This window comes from Ammospiza nelsoni, chromosome 1 (assembly GCF_027579445.1).
Source record: "Ammospiza nelsoni isolate bAmmNel1 chromosome 1, bAmmNel1.pri, whole genome shotgun sequence".
Classification (NCBI taxonomy): domain Eukaryota; kingdom Metazoa; phylum Chordata; class Aves; order Passeriformes; family Passerellidae; genus Ammospiza; species Ammospiza nelsoni.
In genome coordinates this window covers 154,302,311-154,320,306 of record NC_080633.1, presented here as the reverse complement: position 1 = coordinate 154,320,306, position 17,996 = coordinate 154,302,311, and the positions used below count along the sequence as shown (strand labels likewise).

Sequence of the window (17,996 nt, the reverse complement as noted above, 5' to 3'; positions counted from 1 at the left end):
AATCCCAAAATCACACAAGCCCCAAAATCCCACAAATCCCAAAATCACACAAGCCCCAAAATCCCACAAACCCCAAAATCACACAAGCCCCAAAATCCCAAAAATCCCAAAATCACACAAGCCCCAAAATCCCACAAACCCCAAAATCACACAAGCCCCAAAATCCCACAAATCCCAAAGTCACACAAGCCCCAAAATCCCACAAATCCCAAATCAAACTCCAAAATGCCAAATCCCAAACTCCAAAATGCCAAATCCCAAACTCCAAAATGCCAAATCCCAAATCCAACAAACCCCAAAAGCCCAAATCTGACACCCCAAAATTCCAACATCCCAAATCCCAAAATCCCCAAGTCCCAAAATCCCAAACGCCAAAATCCCAAAGCCAACAAACCCCAAAACCCCAAAATCTCATAAACCTCGAAATTCCAAATCCGGCATCTGCAAACCCCGAAACCCCCGAACCCAGGAAACCCCAAAATCCCAAATTCAACACCGAAAATCCTGAAATCCCTCAATCCCAAATGCAGCAAAACCCCACAAAGCCACGAACCCCGAAATCCCAAATTCGACACTGAAAATCCTGAAATCCCTCAATCCCAAATCCGGCACCTGCAAACCCCGAAACCCCCGAACCCAGAAAACCCCAAAAGCCCAAATTCGACACCGAAAATCCTGAAATCCCTCAATCCCAAATCCGACAAAACCCCACAAAGCCACGAACCCCAAAATCCCAAATTCGACACCGAAAATCCTGAAATCCCTCAATCCCAAATCCGGCACCTGCAAACCCCAAAACCCCCGAACCCAGAAAACCCCAAAATCCCAAATTTGACACTGAAAATCCTGAAATCCCTCAATCCCAAATCCGGCAAAACCCCACAAAGCCACGAACCCCAAAACCCCAAATCCGCCGACCCCAAAACCCAAAAAATTCTGCACCCAGCAAACGCCCAAAATGGCCGGAACCCCAAAACGCCAACGCCCAACTCCAGCCGTCCCCGGTGTCCCCAATGTCCCCAATGTCCCCGCAGTGTCCCCAGTGTCCCCAGGGCCCAACGTACCCCTAACGTCCCCAATGTCCCAAATGTCCCCCAAATGTCCCCAATATCCCAAACATCCCCAATGTCCCCCAAATGTCCCAAATGTCCCCCAACGTCCCCGCAGTGTCCCCAATGTCCCCAGGGCCCAACGTACCCCTAACGTCCCCAATGTCCCCAACGTCCCCCCAATGTCCCAAATGTCCCCCAAATGTCCCCAATGTTCCAAACATCCCCAATGTCCCCCAAATGTCCCAAATGTCCCCCAACGTCCCCGCAGTGTCCCCAATGTCCCCAGTGCCCAACGTACCCCTAACGTCCCCAATGTCCCCAACGTCCCCCCAATGTCCCAAATGTCCCCCAAATGTCCCCAATGTTCCAAACATCCCCCATGTCCCCAATGTCCCCCCAATGTCCCAAATGTCCCCCAACGTCCCCCCAATGTCCCAAATGTCCCCCAAATGTCCCCAATATCCCAAACATCCCCAATGTCCCCACAGTGTCCCCAATGTCCCCCAACGTCCCCGCAGTGTCCCCAATGTCCCCAGGGCCCAACGTACCCCTAACGTCCCCAATGTCCCAAATGTCTCCCAAATGTCCCCCAAATGTCCCCAATGTCCCAAACATCCCCAATGTCCCCGATTCCCCCAATGTCCCCAATGTCTCCGCAATGCTCAATGTCCCCCCAATGTCCCCAATGTCCCCCAATGTCCCCCCAATGTCCCCGATCCCCCCAATGTCCCCAGTGTCCCAAACGTCCCAAATGTCCCCAATGTCCCCCAATGTCCCCCCAATGTCCCCGATCCCCCAATGTCCCCAATGTCCCAGACATCCCCAATGTCCCCAATTCCCCCAATGTCCCCAATGTCTCCGCAATGCTCAATGTCCCCCCAGTGTCCCCAATGTCCCCCAATGTCCCCCCAATGTCCCCGATCCCCCCAATGTCCCCAATATCCCAAACATCCCCAATGTCCCCGATGTCCCCAATGTCCCCATATCCCAAATTTCCCAATATCTCAAATGTCCCCCCAATGTCTCCCCTGTCCCCGGTGTCCCCAACATCTCCAGTGACCCCAACGTCCCCAATATCTCAATGTCCCAAAATCCCCAATGTCCCCAATGTCCCCCAACGTCCCAAATGTCCCCAGTGTCCCCAATGCCCCCAATATCCCCCAGTCCCCCAATGTCCCCAATGCCCCCCAATGTCCCCAGTGTCCCCAATGCCCCCAACGTCCCAAATGTCCCCAACGTCCCAAATGTCTCCCCAATGTCCCCAACGCCCCCATACCCCAGGTGTCACCTGTCCCCGTCCATCCCGATGTCCCCCCCACCCGATGAAGTGCCACCACCAGGGGATGGGGAGGTGACAGTGTGGCTGTCCCCAATGTCCCTCAATGTCCCAAAGTCCCCAATGTCCCCAACGTCCCCAACTGTCCTAAATGTCTCCAATGCCCTCGATGCCCCCAATGTCCCCAATTTTCCCCCAATATCCCAAATGTCCCTCAGTGTCCCCTTCAATGTCCCCTTCAATGTCCCCAATGTTCCCCCAATGCTCAATGTCCCCAATGTCCCCAGTGTCCCCAGTGTCCCCAATGTCCCCAGTGTCCCCCAACACCCCCCGTGTCCTCTGTCCCCCCCTCCACCCCGATGTCCCCCCCACCCGGTGAGGTGCCACCACCCAGGGACGGGGAGGTGACAGTGTGGCCGTCCCCAGTGTCCCCAATGCCCCCCCCCAGCGCCCAATGTCCCCACAGTGTCCCCAATACCTCCAAAGTCCCCGAAGTCCCCAATGTCCCCAATATCCCCCAATGTCCCCCACCCCCTCAATGTCCCAAAATCCCCAACGTCCCCAACGTCCCAAATGTCCCCAGTGTCTCTGATGTCCCCAAAGTCCCCAATATCCCCAAATGTCCCCAGTGTCCCCAATGCCCCAATGTCCCCTGTGTCCCCCAGTGTCCCCAACACCCCAACACCCCCCGTGTCCTCTGTCCCCCCTCCACCCCGATGTCCCCACCACCCAGTGGTGCCACCCTGGCGTGGGGAGGTGACAATGTGGCTGTCCCCAATGCCCCAAATATCCCCAATGTCCCCAATGTCCCCCAACATCCCCAATGTCCCCACAGTGTCCCCAATGTCCCCCAACATCCCCAATGTCCCCAATATCCCAAATGTCTCCCCAATGTCCCCAACATCCCCCCAGTTTCCCCACCTCCTCAATGTCCCCACTGTCCCCAATGTCCCCACTGTCCCCACTGTCCCCAATATCCCAAATGTCCCCCAATGTCCCCCAATGTCCCCAACGTCCCAAATGTCCCCAATATCCCAAATGTCTCCCCCGTGTCCCCAACATCCCCATACCCCAGGTGTCCTCTGCCCCCCTCCATCCCGATGTCCCCACTGCCCTGTGAAGTGCCACCCCCCGATGAAGTGCCACCCCCCAGGGGATGGGGAGGTGACAATGCCGCTGTCCCCAGTGCCCCACAATGTCCCCGATACCTCCAAAGTCCCCAATGTCCCCAATGTCCCCAATGTCCCCGACGTCCCCAATGTCTCCAATGTCCCCAATGCCCCCCAATGTCCCTGATGTCCCCAATGTCCCCAATGTCCCCAATGTCCCCAACACCCCCGGTGTCCTCTGTCCCCCCTCCACCCCGATGTCCCCCCCCACCCAGTGAGGTGCCACCCCGGCGTGGGGAGGTGACAATGTGGCTGTCCCCAGTGTCCCCAGCGTCCCCAATGTCCCCAATGTCCCCAATGTCCCCCCAGTGTCTCCAATGTCCCCCCAGTGTCCCCAATGCCCCCAATGTCCCCAATGCCCCCAAGGTCCCCCCACATTGTTCCCAATGTCCCCAACGTCCTCAATGTCTCCAATGCCCCCAGTGTCCCCAATGTCCCCAGTGTCCCCAATGCCCCCAGTGTCCCCAGCGTCCCCAATGTCCCCAATGTCCCCCCAGTGTCTCCAATGTCCCAAAAGTCCCAAATGCCCCCAATGTCCCCAAGGTCCCCCCACATTGTTCCCAATGTCCCCAACGTCCTCCATGTCTCCAATGCCCCCAATGTCCCCAATGCCCCCAATGCCCCCAATGTCCCCAATGTCCCCAATGTCCCCAGTGTCCCCAATGCCCCCAATGTCCCCAATGTCCCAAATGTCTCCCCAATGTCCCCAACATCCCCAACACCCCGGTGTCCTCTGTCCCCCTCCCACCCCGATGTCCCCCCCACCCGATGAAGTGCCACCACCGGGGGAAGTGCCACCACCCAGTGATGAAGTGCCACCACCCCGGCATGGGGAGGTGACAGCGTGTGTGTCCCCTGTGTCCCCAGGGGAGGTGACAGTGTGTGTGTCCCGTGTGTCCCCAGGGGAGGGGGAGGTGACAGTGTGTGTGTGTCCCCAGGGGAGGTGACAGCGTGTGTGTCCCCTGTGTCCCCAGGGCAGGTGACAGTGTGTGTGTCCCCAGGGCAAGTGACAGTGTGTGTCCCCTGTGTCGGGGACAGTGTGTGTGTCCCCAGGGGAGGTGACAGTGCTGTCCCCTGTGTCCCCAGGCTCGTACAGCGCCAGCCCCGGGGTGCAGATGGTGCGCGAGAGCGTGGCGCGCTACATCGAGCGCCGCGACGGCGGCGTCCCCGCCAAGGCCGACGACATCTTCCTGTCCACGGGCGCCAGCGACGCCATCGTGGTACGGGGACAGCGCCGCGACACGGCCACGCCCCCTGCCCCGCCCCGCCACACCCCGGGGACACCGGGGACACCAACCCTGTGACAGCGGGGACACCCCCTGTGACACCCCGGACACCCCCTGTGACACCCCGGACACCCCCTGTGACACTCCGGGGACAGCAGGGACATCCCCTGTGACACCCCGGGGACACCCCCTGTGACACTCCGGGGACAGCAGGGACATCCCCTGTGACACCCCGGGGACACCCCCTGTGACACCCCGCGGACAGCGGGGACACCAACCCTGTGACACCCCGGGGACACCCCCTGTGACATCCTGGGGACAGCGGGGACACCCCCTGTGACACCCCGGGGACACCAACCCTGTGACACCCCGGGGACACCAACCCTGTGACACTCCAGGGACACCAACCTGTGACACCGCGGGGACAGCGGGGACACCCCCTGTGACACCCCGGGGACACCACCCCTGTGACACCCCGGGGACACCCCCTGTGACACCCCGGACACCCCGTGTGACACCCCGGGGACAGCGGGGACACCACCCCTGTGACACCCTGGGGACACCGAGCACGGTGCCACCACCCCCATTCCGGGGACACCGGGCTCAGTGTCACCACCCCTGCCCAGTGACATCCCGGGGACAGCGGGGACACCATCCCTGTGACACCCCGGGGACACCGAGCGCGGTGCCACCACCCCTATGACATCCCCGGGACACCAGTGCCACCACCCCTGTGACATCCCCGGGACACCAGTGCCACCACCCCTGCCCAGTGACAGCCCGGGGACACCAATGCCACCACCCCTGTGACATCCTGGGGACACCAATGCCACCACCCCTGCCCAGTGACATCCTGGGGGACACCAATGCCACCACCCCTGTGACATCCTGGGGACACCAATGCCACCACCCCTGCCCAGTGACAGCCCGGGGACACCAATGCCACCACCCCTGTGACATCCTGGGGACACCAGTGCCACCACCCCTGCCCAGTGACATCCTGGGGGACACCAATGCCACCACCCCTGTGACATCCTGGGGGACACCAATGCCACCACCCCTATGACATCCCCGGGACACCAGTGCCACCACCCCTGCCCAGTGACATCCTGGGGGACACCAGTGCCACCACCCCTGTGACATCCTGGGGACACCAATGCCACCACCCCTGTGACATCCTGGGGACACCAGTGCCACCACCCCTGTGACATCCTGGGGGACACCAATGCCACCACCCCTGCCCAGTGACAGCCCGGGGACACCAATGCCACCACCCCTGTGACATCCTGGGGGACACCAGTGCCACCACCCCTGTGACATCCTGGGGACACCAGTGCCACCACCCCTGCCCAGTGACAGCCCGGGGACACCAGTGCCACCACCCCTGTGACATCCTGGGGGACACCAATGCCACCACCCCTGCCCAGTGACATCCTGGGGGACACCAATGCCACCACCCCTGTGACATCCTGGGGACACCAATGCCACCACCCCTGTGACATCCTGGGGGACACCAATGCCACCACCCCTGCCCAGTGACAGCCCGGGGACACCAGTGCCACCACCCCTGTGACATCCTGGGGGACACCAGTGCCACCACCCCTGTGACATCCCCGGGACACCAGTGCCACCACCCCTGCCCAGTGACATCCTGGGGGACACCAATGCCACCACCCCTGTGACATCCTGGGGACACCAATGCCACCACCCCTGCCCAGTGACATCCTGGGGGACACCAGTGCCACCACCCCTGTGACATCCTGGGGACACCAATGCCACCACCCCTGTGACATCCCCGGGACACCAGTGCCACCACCCCTGCCCAGTGACAGCCCGGGACACCAATGCCACCACCCCTGTGACATCCTGGGGACACCAATGCCACCACCCCCCCATCCCGCCACACCCCCGGGGACACCGAGCGCGGTGCCACCACCGCTGCCACATCCCGGGGACGCCGGTGCCACCAACCCCATCCCGGGGACACCGAGCGCGGTGCCACCACCCCCATAGCTTGACCTCTCGGGGACACCGGTGCCACCTCCCCCATGCCGCGACATCCCGGGGACACCGAGGGGACACCGGGCTCGGTGCCACCCCCCGGGCTCGGTGCCACCCCCGGGCCATTCCCACGGCGGGCGGTGACAAAGGGACCTTTGTGTCGCTCGAGGGGGAGGGGGGGGGTGGTGGCACTGGGGGTTGGTGGCACTTGGTGTCCCCACGCCCCCCCTGGGGACAGTGCCAGCTCCCCGCGGTGTCGCCGGGGCCGTGCGGTTGCCGTGGCGATGGTGGCGCTGTGCTGGGGACAGCAGGGCGGTGTCACCTCCCTGTCCCTCGTGTGCCGCCGTCCGGCTGTCCCCGGGATGTCCCCCCGAGTCCCTCTGTCCCCCCATTGTCCCCGCTGTCCTGTCCGTTGTCCCCGCTGTCCCCTGTGCTCACTGTGCTGTCCTGTGCCCTCACTGTCACCATGCCCACCCCGATCTGTCCCCTCACTGTCCCCCCACTGTCCCCTCATTGTCCCCACGATGTCCCCGTGATGTCTCTGTGATTCCCACCCCAACCTGTCCCCTGACTGTCCCCTCTCTGTCCCCTCAATGTCCTGATTCCCACCCCACAGTGTCCCCTCATTGTCCCCACGGTTCCCACCCCAACCTGTCCCCTTGCTGTCCCCTCAATGTCCCCACGATGTCCTGAGAGCCACCCCACAGTGTCCCCTCATTGTCCCCACGGTTCCCACCCCAACCTGTCCCCTTGCTGTCCCCTCAATGTCCCCACGATGTCCTGAGAGCCACCCCACAGTGTCCCCTCATTGTCCCCACGGTTCCCACCCCAACCTGTCCCCTTGCTGTCCCCTCAATGTCCCCACGATGTCCTGAGAGCCACCCCATGCTGTCTCCTCGCTGTCCCCTCAGTGTCCTGGTTGCCACCACAACCCATGTCTGATTGTCCCCTCATTGTCCCCTCAGTGTCCTGATCCCCACCCGAACCTGTCCCCTCATTGTCCCCGTGATGTCCCCGTGTCCATGCCCTCTATCTCCACCCCAACCATGTCCCTTCAATGTCCCCTGCAAGTCCCGATTCCCAGCCCAACCTGTCCCTTTGCTGTCCCCTCAATGTCCCCATGTCCATGTCCTCTGTCTCCACCTCAACCTTGTCCCCTCAATGTCCCCTCAATGTCCTGATCCCCAACTCAACCTGTCCCCTCACTGTCCCCTCAATGTCCCCTCAATGTCCTGATCCCCAACTCAACCTGTCCCCTCACTGTCCCTTCAATGTCCCCTTAATGTCCCCACAATCTCCCGATTCCCACCCCATGGTGTCCCCTCGTTGTCCCCTCCATGTCCGGATCGCCACCACAACCTGTCCTGCCACCGTCCCCTTTGCTGTCCCCTCATTGTCCCCTCGCTGTCCCCCATCCCACCCCGTGATTGTCCCCTGATTGTCCCCTCCATGTCTTGATTCCCACCCCACTCTGGCCCTCAATGTCCCATCTCTGTCCCCTCAATGTCCCCTCAATGTCCTGCTTCCCGCCTCAGCCCATCCCCTCGCTGTCCCCTCGCTGTCCCCTCGCTGTCCCCTCCACATCCCGATTCCCACCTCACTCTGACCCCTCAATGTCCCCTGTCCATCCCCTCGCTGTCCCCCATCCCACCCCGTGATTGTCCCCTGATTGTCCCCTCCTTGTCCCTCACCGTGTCCTGATTCCCACCCCACTCTGACCCCCAATGTCCCATCTCTGTCCCCTCAATGTCCCCTCCATGTCCCGATCCCCACCCCGTGATTGTCCCCTTGCTGTCCCCTCCATATCTTGGTTCTCACCCCTCTCTGACCCCTCGACGTCCCGATTCCCATCCCCTGATTGTCCCCTGATTGTCCCCTGATTGTCCCCTCTATGTCCCGATCCCCGCCCCTCTCTGACCCCTCAGTGTCCCCCCTCTGTCCTGTCACTGTCCCCCATCCCACTCTCTGATTGTCCCCTCTCTGTCCCTGCTCTGTCCCCCTCCATGTCCCGATTCCCGCCCCTCTGTGACCCCTCAATGTCCCCTCTCCCTCCCCTCGCTGTCCCCATCCCACGATCTCACTGTCCCCTGATTGTCCCCTCACTGTCCCCTCGCTGCCCCCTCTATGTCATGATTGCCACCCCAAGCCATCCCCTCTCTCTGCCCTCCATGTCCCGATTCCCGCTCCTCTCTGACTCCTCGCTGTCCCCTCAGTGTCCCCTCCATGTCCCGATCCCCACAGCCTGATTGTCCCCCGATTGTCCCCTCCATATCCTGATTCCCACCCCACTCTGACCCCCCAATGTCCCCTCACTGTCCCCTCAATGTCCCAGTTCCCGCCTCAACCCATCTCCTTGCTGTCCCCTCTCCGTCCCCGTCTGCCCCCTCCGTGTCCCAGTCCCCACATTGTGATTGTCCCCTCGCTGTCCCCTGATTGTCCCCCATGCCACTCACTGACTGTCTCCCATGACTGTCCCCTCACTGTCCCCTCCATGTCCCCTCTCCCACACCCTCACTGTTCCCCCGCTGTCCCCTCACTGTCCCCTCTCTGTGTCCCCCCAGAACATGCTGAAGCTGCTGGTGTGCGGCTCGGGCGCGTCGCGCACGGGGGTGCTGATCCCGATCCCGCAGTACCCGCTGTACCCGGCGGGGCTGTCCCCTCCATGCCCCTCTCCCACCCCATGACTGTCCCCTCGCTGTCCCCTCACTGTCCCCTCGCTGTCCCCTCTCCCACACCCTCACTGTCCCCTCGCTGTCCCCTCACTGTCCCCTCGCTGTCCCCTCTCCCACACCCTCACTGTCACCTCGCTGTCCCCTCACTGTCCCCTCTCTGTGTCCCCCCAGAACATGCTGAAGCTGCTGGTGTGCGGCTCGGGCGCGTCGCGCACGGGGGTGCTGATCCCGATCCCGCAGTACCCGCTGTACTCGGCGGCGCTGGCCGAGCTGGAGGCGGCGCAGGTCAATTATTACCTGGCCGAGGAGCGCTGCTGGGCGCTGGACGTGGCCGAGCTGCGCCGGGCGCTGTCCGAGGGCCGCCGGCGCTGCAACCCCCGCGCGCTCTGCGTCATCAACCCCGGCAACCCCACCGGTAACCGAGGGGGCCGCGGGGCTGGGGGCTGTGGGGTGCGATCCGCGGGGAGGGGGCTGTGGGGTGGGACACGGCTGGTGGGGGCTGTGGGGTGGGATCCGTGGGGAGGGGTCTGCGGGGTGTGATCTGTGGGGTCTGTGGGGTGGGACACGGGCGGTGGGGGCTGTGGGGTGGGATCCGTGGGGAGGGATCGGTGGGGTCTGTGGGGTGGGACACGGCTGGTGGGGGCTGTGGGGTGGGATCCGTGGGGTCTGTGGGGGGGGACACGGGCGGTGGGGGCTGTGGGGTGGGATCCGTGGGGAGGGGTCTGTGGGGTGCGATCTGTGGGGTCTGTGGCGTGGGACACGGCTGGTGGGGGCTGTGGGGTGGGATCCGTGGGGAGGGGTCTGTGGGGGCTGTGGGGTGGGATCCGAGGGGGCTGTGGGGTGGGACACGGGTGGTGGGGGCTGTGGGGTGGGATCCGTGGGGAGGGGGCTGTGGGGTGGGATCGGTGGGGTCTGTGGGGTGGGACACGGGCGGTGGGGGCTGTGGGGTGGGATCTGTGGGGTCTGTGGGGTGGGACACGGGCGGTGGGGGCTGTGGGGTGGGATCTGTGGGGTCGGGGCTGTGGGGTGGGATCCGTGGGGAGGGGTCTGTGGGGTGTGATCTGTGGGGAGGGATCTGTGGGGTGGGACACGGGCGGTGGGGGCTGTGGGGTGGGATCCGTGGGGTGTGATCTGTGGGGTCTGTGGGGTGGGACACGGCTGGTGGGGGCTGTGGGGTGGGATCTGTGGGGAGGGGTCTGTGGGGGGGGACACGGGCGGTGGGGTCTGTGGGGTGGAATCCGTGGGGAGGGGGCTGTGGGGGGGGACACGGGCGGTGGGGGCTGTGGGGTGGGATCCATGAGGTGGGATTCATGAGGTGGAATCCACGGGATGGGATCCGTGGGATGGAATCCGTGGGGTGGGATATCAGAGATGGGATCCATGGGGCGGGGTCTGTGGGGCGGGATCATCTAAGGTGGGATCCATTGCATGGGATCTGTGGGGTCTGTGGGGCGGGATATCTGAGGTGGGATCCATGGGATGGGACCCATGGGGTCTGAGGGGTTGGATATCTAAGGTGGGATCCATTGCATGGGATCTGTGGGGTCTGTGGGGCGGGATATCTGAGGTGGGATCCATGGGATGGGACCCCTGAGGGGTTGGGTATCTAAGGTGGGATCCATTGCATGGGATCTGTGGGGTCTGTGGGGCGGGATATCTGAGGTGGGATCCATGAGCTGGGCTTTGTGGGTGCTGTGGGGTGAGACGTGGGATGGGCTCTGTGGGGTGGGACCCATGGGATGGGATCTATGGAGTCTGTGGGGTGGCATGTCTGAGGTGGGATCCATGGGATGGGGATGGGACACCTGGGGTGGGACCCAGGGCGTGGTGTCTGTGGGGTCTGTGAGGTGGGATCTGTGGGTTGGCATCCATGGGATCCATGGGCTCTGTGGGGTGGGATATCTGAGGTGGGATCCATGGAGTGGGATCTGTGGGATGGGTTCCATGGGATGGGATCCATAGGGTGGGATGGGATCCATGTGGTGGGACCCATGGAGTGTCTCGGTGGGATCCATGGGATGGGATCCATGTGGTGGGACCCTTGGTGTGTCTCAGTGAGATCCGTGGGATGGGATCCATGGGATCCCTGTGGTGGGACCCGTGGTGTGTCTCAGTGGGATCCATGGGATGGGATCCATGGGATCCCTGTGGTGGGACCCGTGGTGTGTCTCAGAGGGATCCATGGGATGGGATCCATGGGATGGGATCCCTGTGGTGGGACCCGTGGTGTGTCTCAGAGGGATCCATGGGATGGGATCCATGGGATGGGATCCCTGTGGTGGGACCCATGGTGTATCTTGGGTGGGATCCATGGCATGGGATCCCTGTGGTGGGACCCGTGGAGTATCTCGGGTGGGATCCCTGTGGTGGGACCCATGGAGTATCTCGGGTGGGATCCATGGCATGGGATCCCTGTGGTGGGACTCGTGGTGTATCTCGGTGGGATGAGACCTGTGGGGTGGATCCATGGGATCCATGGTGTGGGACCCATGGTGTATCTCGGCGGGATCCATGGGATGGGATCCCTGTGGTGGGACCCATGGAGTGTCTCAGGTTGGATCCATGGGATCCCTGTGGTGGGACCCGTGGAGTATCTCAGGTGGGATTCCTGTGGTGGGACCCATGGAGTATCTCGGCTGGGATCCCTGTGGTGGGACCCATGGAGTGTCTCGGGTTGGATCCATGGGATCCCTGTGGTGGGACCCGTGGAGTATCTCGGGTGGGATTCCTGTGGTGGGACCCATGGAGTATCTCGGCTGGGATCCCTGTGGTGGGACCCATGGAGTGTCTCGGGTTGGATCCATGGGATATCCCTGTGGTGGGACCCATGGAGTATCTCGGCTGGGATCCCTGTGGTGGGACCCATGGAGTGTCTCGGGTTGGATCCATGGGATCCCTGTGGTGGGACCCATGGAGTATCTCGGCTGGGATCCCTGTGGTGGGACCCATGGAGTGTCTCGGGTTGGATCCATGGGATCCCTGTGGTGGGACCCATGGAGTATCTCGGGTGGGATTCCTGTGGTGGGACCCATGGAGTATCTCGGGTTGGATCCATGGGATCCCTGTGGTGGGACCCATGGAGTATCTCGGCTGGGATCCCTGTGGTGGGACCCATGGAGTGTCTCGGGTTGGATCCATGGGATCCCTGTGGTGGGACCCGTGGAGTATCTCGGCTGGGATCCCTGTGGTGGGACCCATGGAGTATCTCGGGTGGGATCCCTGTGGTGGGACCCATGGAGTGTCTCGGGTTGGATCCATGGGATCCCTGTGGTGGGACCCATGGAGTATCTCGGGTGGGATTCCTGTGGTGGGACCCATGGAGTGTCTCGGGTTGGATCCATGGGATCCCTGTGGTGGGACCCATGGAGTATCTCGGGTGGGATCCCTGTGGTGGGACCCATGGAGTATCTCGGCTGGGATCCCTGTGGTGGGACCCATGGAGTGTCTCGGGTGGGACCCATGGGATATCCCTGTGGTGGGACCCATGGAGTATCTCGGCTGGGATCCCTGTGGTGGGACCCATGGAGTGTCTCGGGTGGGACCCATGGGATATCCCTGTGGTGGGACCCATGGAGTATCTCGGGTGGGATCCCTGTGGTGGGACCCATGGAGTGTCTCGGGTGGGACCCATGGGATATCCCTGTGGTGGGACCCATGGAGTATCTCGGGTGGGACCCATGGGATATCCCTGTGGTGGGACCCATGGAGTGTCTCGGGTGGGACCCATGGGGTATCCCTGTGGTGGGACCCATGGCGTGTCCCGGTGGGCTGAGCCCCGCGGTTGTCGCAGGCCAGGTGCAGAGCCGCGAGTGCATGGAGCAGGTCATCAAGTTCGCCTACGAGGAGAAGCTCTTCCTGCTGGCCGATGAGGTGGGCGGGGCCGGGCTGGCCTGGGGGCGTGTCCCCCATTCCCGGGAAAAGCCGGAATTCCCGCGGTGACGTCCCGGCTGTCCCCGCCCAGGTGTACCAGGACAACATCTACGCCCAGGGCTCGGCCTTCCACTCCTTCAAGAAGGTCCTGATGGAGCTGGGGCCGCCCTACTCGGACTCGGTGGAGCTGGCCTCCTTCCACTCCACCTCCAAGGGCTTCATGGGAGAGTGAGTGTGTCACCATGGGTCCCCTGAGACGTGGGGTGGAGGGGCCACCACCACCCCATGGATCTGCTGGGGTTGGGGTCATGGATTGCCGTGGATTTGGGATGGAGGTGCCACCACCACCCCATGGATCTGCTGGGGGTGGGGTCATGGATTGCCGTGGATTTGGGATGGAGATGCCACCACCACCCCATGGATCTGCTGGGGTTGGGGTCATGGATTGGGAATGGAGAGGCCACCACCACCCCATGGGTCTGCTGGGGTTGGGGTCATGGATTGGGAATGGAGGGGCCACCACCACCCCATGGATCTGCTGGGGTTGGGGGTGGGGTCATGGATTGGGAATGGAGGTGCCACCACCACCCCATGGGTCTGCTGGGGGTGGGGTCATGGATTGCCGTGGATTTGGGATGGAGATGCCACCACCACCCCATGGATCTGCTGGGGGTGGGGTCATGGATTGGGAATGGAGAGGCCACCACCACCCCATGGGTCTGCTGGGGTTGAGGTCATGGATTGGGAATGGAGAGGCCACCACCACCCCATGGATCTGCTGGGGTTGGGATGGGGGTCATGGATTGGGAATGGAGGGGCCACCACCACCCCATGGATCTGCTGGGGGTGGGGTCATGGATTGTCATGGATGGGATCCATGGATCATGGATTTGGGATGGAGGTGCCACCACCCCATGGATGTCATGGATTGGGGATGGCGAGACCAACACCCCATGGATCTCCTGGGTTTGGGGGCATGGATTGCCATGGATGTCATGGATTGGACATGGAGATGTCACCATCACCCCATGGATCTGCTGGGGTTGGGGGCATGGATTTTCATGGCTGGGATCCATGGATCATGGATTTGGGATGGAGGTGCCATCACCACCCCATGGATCTGCTAGGGTTGGGGTCATGGATTGTCATGGATGGGATCCATGGATCATGGATTTGGGATGGAGGTGCCACCACCCCATGGATGTCATGGATTGGGGATGGAGAGACCAACACCCCATGGATCTCCTGGGGTTGGGGTCACGAATTACCATGGATGTCATGGACTGGGGATGGAGATGTCACCACCACCCCATGGGTCTGCTGGGGGTGGGACTGGGGTCATGGATTGTCATGGATGGGATCTATGGATCATAGATTGGGGATGGAGGTGCCACCACCTCATGGATCTCATGGGTCCCCATCCATGGATCCCATGGATCCACCCATGGGTCCTTCTCCATAGGTTCCTATCCATGGGTCCCATTCATGGATCCCATCCATGGGTCCCTCTCCATGGATTCCCATCCCAAACCCCCATCCATGGATCTTCATCCATGGATCCCACCCACATCTCCCATCCATGGGTCCTTCTGCATATGTTCCCATCCATGGATCCCACCCACATCTCCCATCCATGAGTCCTTCTCCATATGTTCCCATCCATGGATCCCATCCCAAACCCCATCCATGGATCCCACCCACATCTCCCATCCATGAGTCCTTCTCCAAAGGTTCTCATCCATGGATTCCCATCCCAAACCCCATCCATGGATCCCACCCACATCTCCCATCCATGGATCCCACCCACACCTCCCATCCATGAGTCCTTCTCCAAAGGTTCTCATCCATGGATTCCCATCCCAAACCCCATCCATGGATCCCACCCACATCTCCCATCCATGGATCCCACCCACATCTCTCATCCATGAGTCCTTCTCCAAAGGTTCTCATCCATGGATTCCCATCCCAAACCCCATCCATGGATCCCACCCACATCTCCCATCCATGGATCCCACCCACATCTCTCATCCATGAGTCCTTCTCCAAAGGTTCTCATCCATGGATCCCATCCCAAACCCCATCCATGGATCCCACCCACATCTCCCATCCATGGGTCCTCTCCATAGGTTCCCATCCATGGATCCCATCCATGGGTGCCTCTCCAAAGGTTCCAATCCATGGATCCCGTCCCAAACCCCATCCATGGATCTTCATCCATGGATCCCACTCACATCTCCCATCCGTAGATCCCATCCATGAATCCATCCATGGGTGCCTCTCCAAAGGCATGGATCCATCCATGGATCCCATCCATGGATCCTTCTCCATATGTTGCCATCCATGGATTCCCATTCCAAGCCTCCATCCATGGATCCCATCCACGGGTCCTTCTCCATAGGTTCCCATCCATGGATCCCATGAATGGATCCTTCACCATAGGTTCCAATCCATGCATCCATCCATGGGTCCTTCTCCATGGATTCCCATCTCAAACCCCCACCCACGGGTCCCACCCCCCATCTCCCATCCATGGGTCCTTCACCATAGGTTCCCACCCATGGATCCCATCCCAAACCCCATCCATGGATCCCACCCACATCTGCCATCCATGGGTCCTTCTGCATATGTTCCCAATCATGGATCCCACCCACATCTCCCATGCATGAGTCCTTCTCCAAAGGTTCCCATCCATGGATTCCCATTCCAAACCTCCATCCATGGATCCCATCCACGGGTCCTTCACCATAGGTTCCAATCCATGGATCCATCCATGGGTCCTTCTCCATGGATTCCCATCCCAAACCCCCACCCACGGGTCCCACCCCCCATCTCCCATCCATGGGTCCTTCACCATAGGTTCCCACCCATGGATCCCATCCCAAACCCCACCCACGGGTCCCACCCCCATCTCCCACCCGTGCCCGCCCCATTCCCGGCATTCCCGGCATTCCGGGTTGATCCGGGCGTGTCCCGCAGGTGTGGCCTGCGCGGGGGGTACATGGAGGTGGTGAACCTGCACCCCGAGGTGAAGGCCGAGCTCATCAAGCTCGTGTCCGTCCGTCTGTGCCCGCCCGTGCCCGGACAGATGATCCTGGACGCCATCGTGGACCCGCCCAAGCCCGGAGAGCCGTCCTACGAGCGCTTCCAGGCGGTACGCGGGATTGGGATCCTTGGGATCCATGGGATTGACATCCTTGGGGACGGGATCCATGGGATTGGGATCCATGGGATTGGGGTGGGATGGGATCCGTGGTCATGGACCCGCCCAAGCCCGGAGAGCCGTCCTACGAGCGCTTCCAGGCGGTACGCGGGATTGGGATCCTTGGGATTCATGGGATTTGAGATCCATGGGATTGGGATCCATGGGATTGGGATTGGGATCCATGGGATTGGGGTGGGATGGGATCCGTGGTCATGGACCCGCCCAAGCCCGGAGAGCCGTCCTATGAGCGCTTCCAGGTGGTACGTGGGATTGGGATCCTTGGGATCCATGGGATTGACATCCTTGGGGACGGGATCCATGGGATTGGGATTGGGATCCATGGGATTGGGGTGGGATGGGATCCGTGGTCATGGACCCGCCCAAGCCCGGAGAGCCGTCCTACGAGCGCTTCCAGGCAGTACGGAGACATTGGGATCCATGGGGTGGGATCCATGGGATTGGGATCTATGGGATTGGGATTGAGATCCTTGGGATTGGGATCCATGGGGTGGGATCCATGGGATTGGGATCTATGGGATTGGGGTTGGGATCCATGGGGTTGGGATCCATGGGATGGGATCCATGGTCGTGGACCTGCCCCAGCCCGGAGAGCCGTCCTACGAGCGCTTCCAGGCGATATGGGGATTGGGATCCTTGGGATTGGGATCCATGGGATTGGGATCCATGGATTCGGATTGGGGTGGGATCCATGGGATGGGATCCATGGTCGTGGAGCTGCCCCAGCCCGGAGAGCCGTCCTACGAGCGCTTCCAGGCGGTACGGGGACGTTGGGATCCTTGGGATTGGGATCCATGGGATTGGGATCTATGGGATTGGGATTGAGATCCTTGGGATTGGGATGGGATCCATGGGATTGGGATGGGATCCATGGGATTGGGATCCATGGGATTGGGATGGGATCCATGGGATTAGGATCCATGGGATTGGGATGGGATCCATGGGATTAGGATCCATGGGATTGGGATGGGATCCATGGGATTGGGATCCATGGTCATGGACCCACCCCAGCCCGGAGAGCCGTCCTACGAGCGCTTCCAGGGTGTATGGAGCAGTGAGATTGGGATTGGGATTGGGATGGGATCCTTGGGATGGGATCCATGGTCATGGACCCACTCAAACCCATCCTACGAGCGCTTCCAGACAGTATGGGGCTGCGGGATTGGGATCCATGGGATTGGGATTGGGATCCATGGGATTGGGGATTGGATTGGGGATGGGATTGGGGATTGGGATTGAGATGGGATCCATGGGATTGGGATTAGGGTGGGATAATGGGATTGGGGATTGGGATTGGGGATTGGGATTGAGATGGGATCCATGGGATTGGGATTGGAACTGGGGAAGGGATTGGGATCCATGGAATTGGGATTGGGGTGGGATCCATGGAATGGGATGGGATCCATGGTCATGGATCTGCCCAAACCCATCCTACGAGCGCTTCCAGGCAGTATGGGGCTGCAGGATTGGGATCCATGGGATTGGGATTGGGATCCATGGGATTGGGATT

At 61.4% G+C, this 17,996-nt stretch overlaps 1 protein-coding gene across 1 annotated transcript in view; it reads left to right on the top strand.

Annotated features, from left to right (window-relative positions):
• Window positions 1-17,996, top strand: part of GPT (glutamic--pyruvic transaminase) — a 48,026-nt gene that overhangs the window by 13,494 nt on the left and 16,536 nt on the right. The window contains exons 4-8 of the mRNA XM_059478046.1: window positions 4,584-4,717; window positions 9,568-9,811; window positions 13,187-13,266; window positions 13,358-13,494; window positions 16,243-16,417. Coding sequence (XP_059334029.1) covers window positions 4,584-4,717; window positions 9,568-9,811; window positions 13,187-13,266; window positions 13,358-13,494; window positions 16,243-16,417 — 770 coding nt within the window. The remainder of the gene's footprint in view (window positions 1-4,583; window positions 4,718-9,567; window positions 9,812-13,186; window positions 13,267-13,357; window positions 13,495-16,242; window positions 16,418-17,996) is intronic.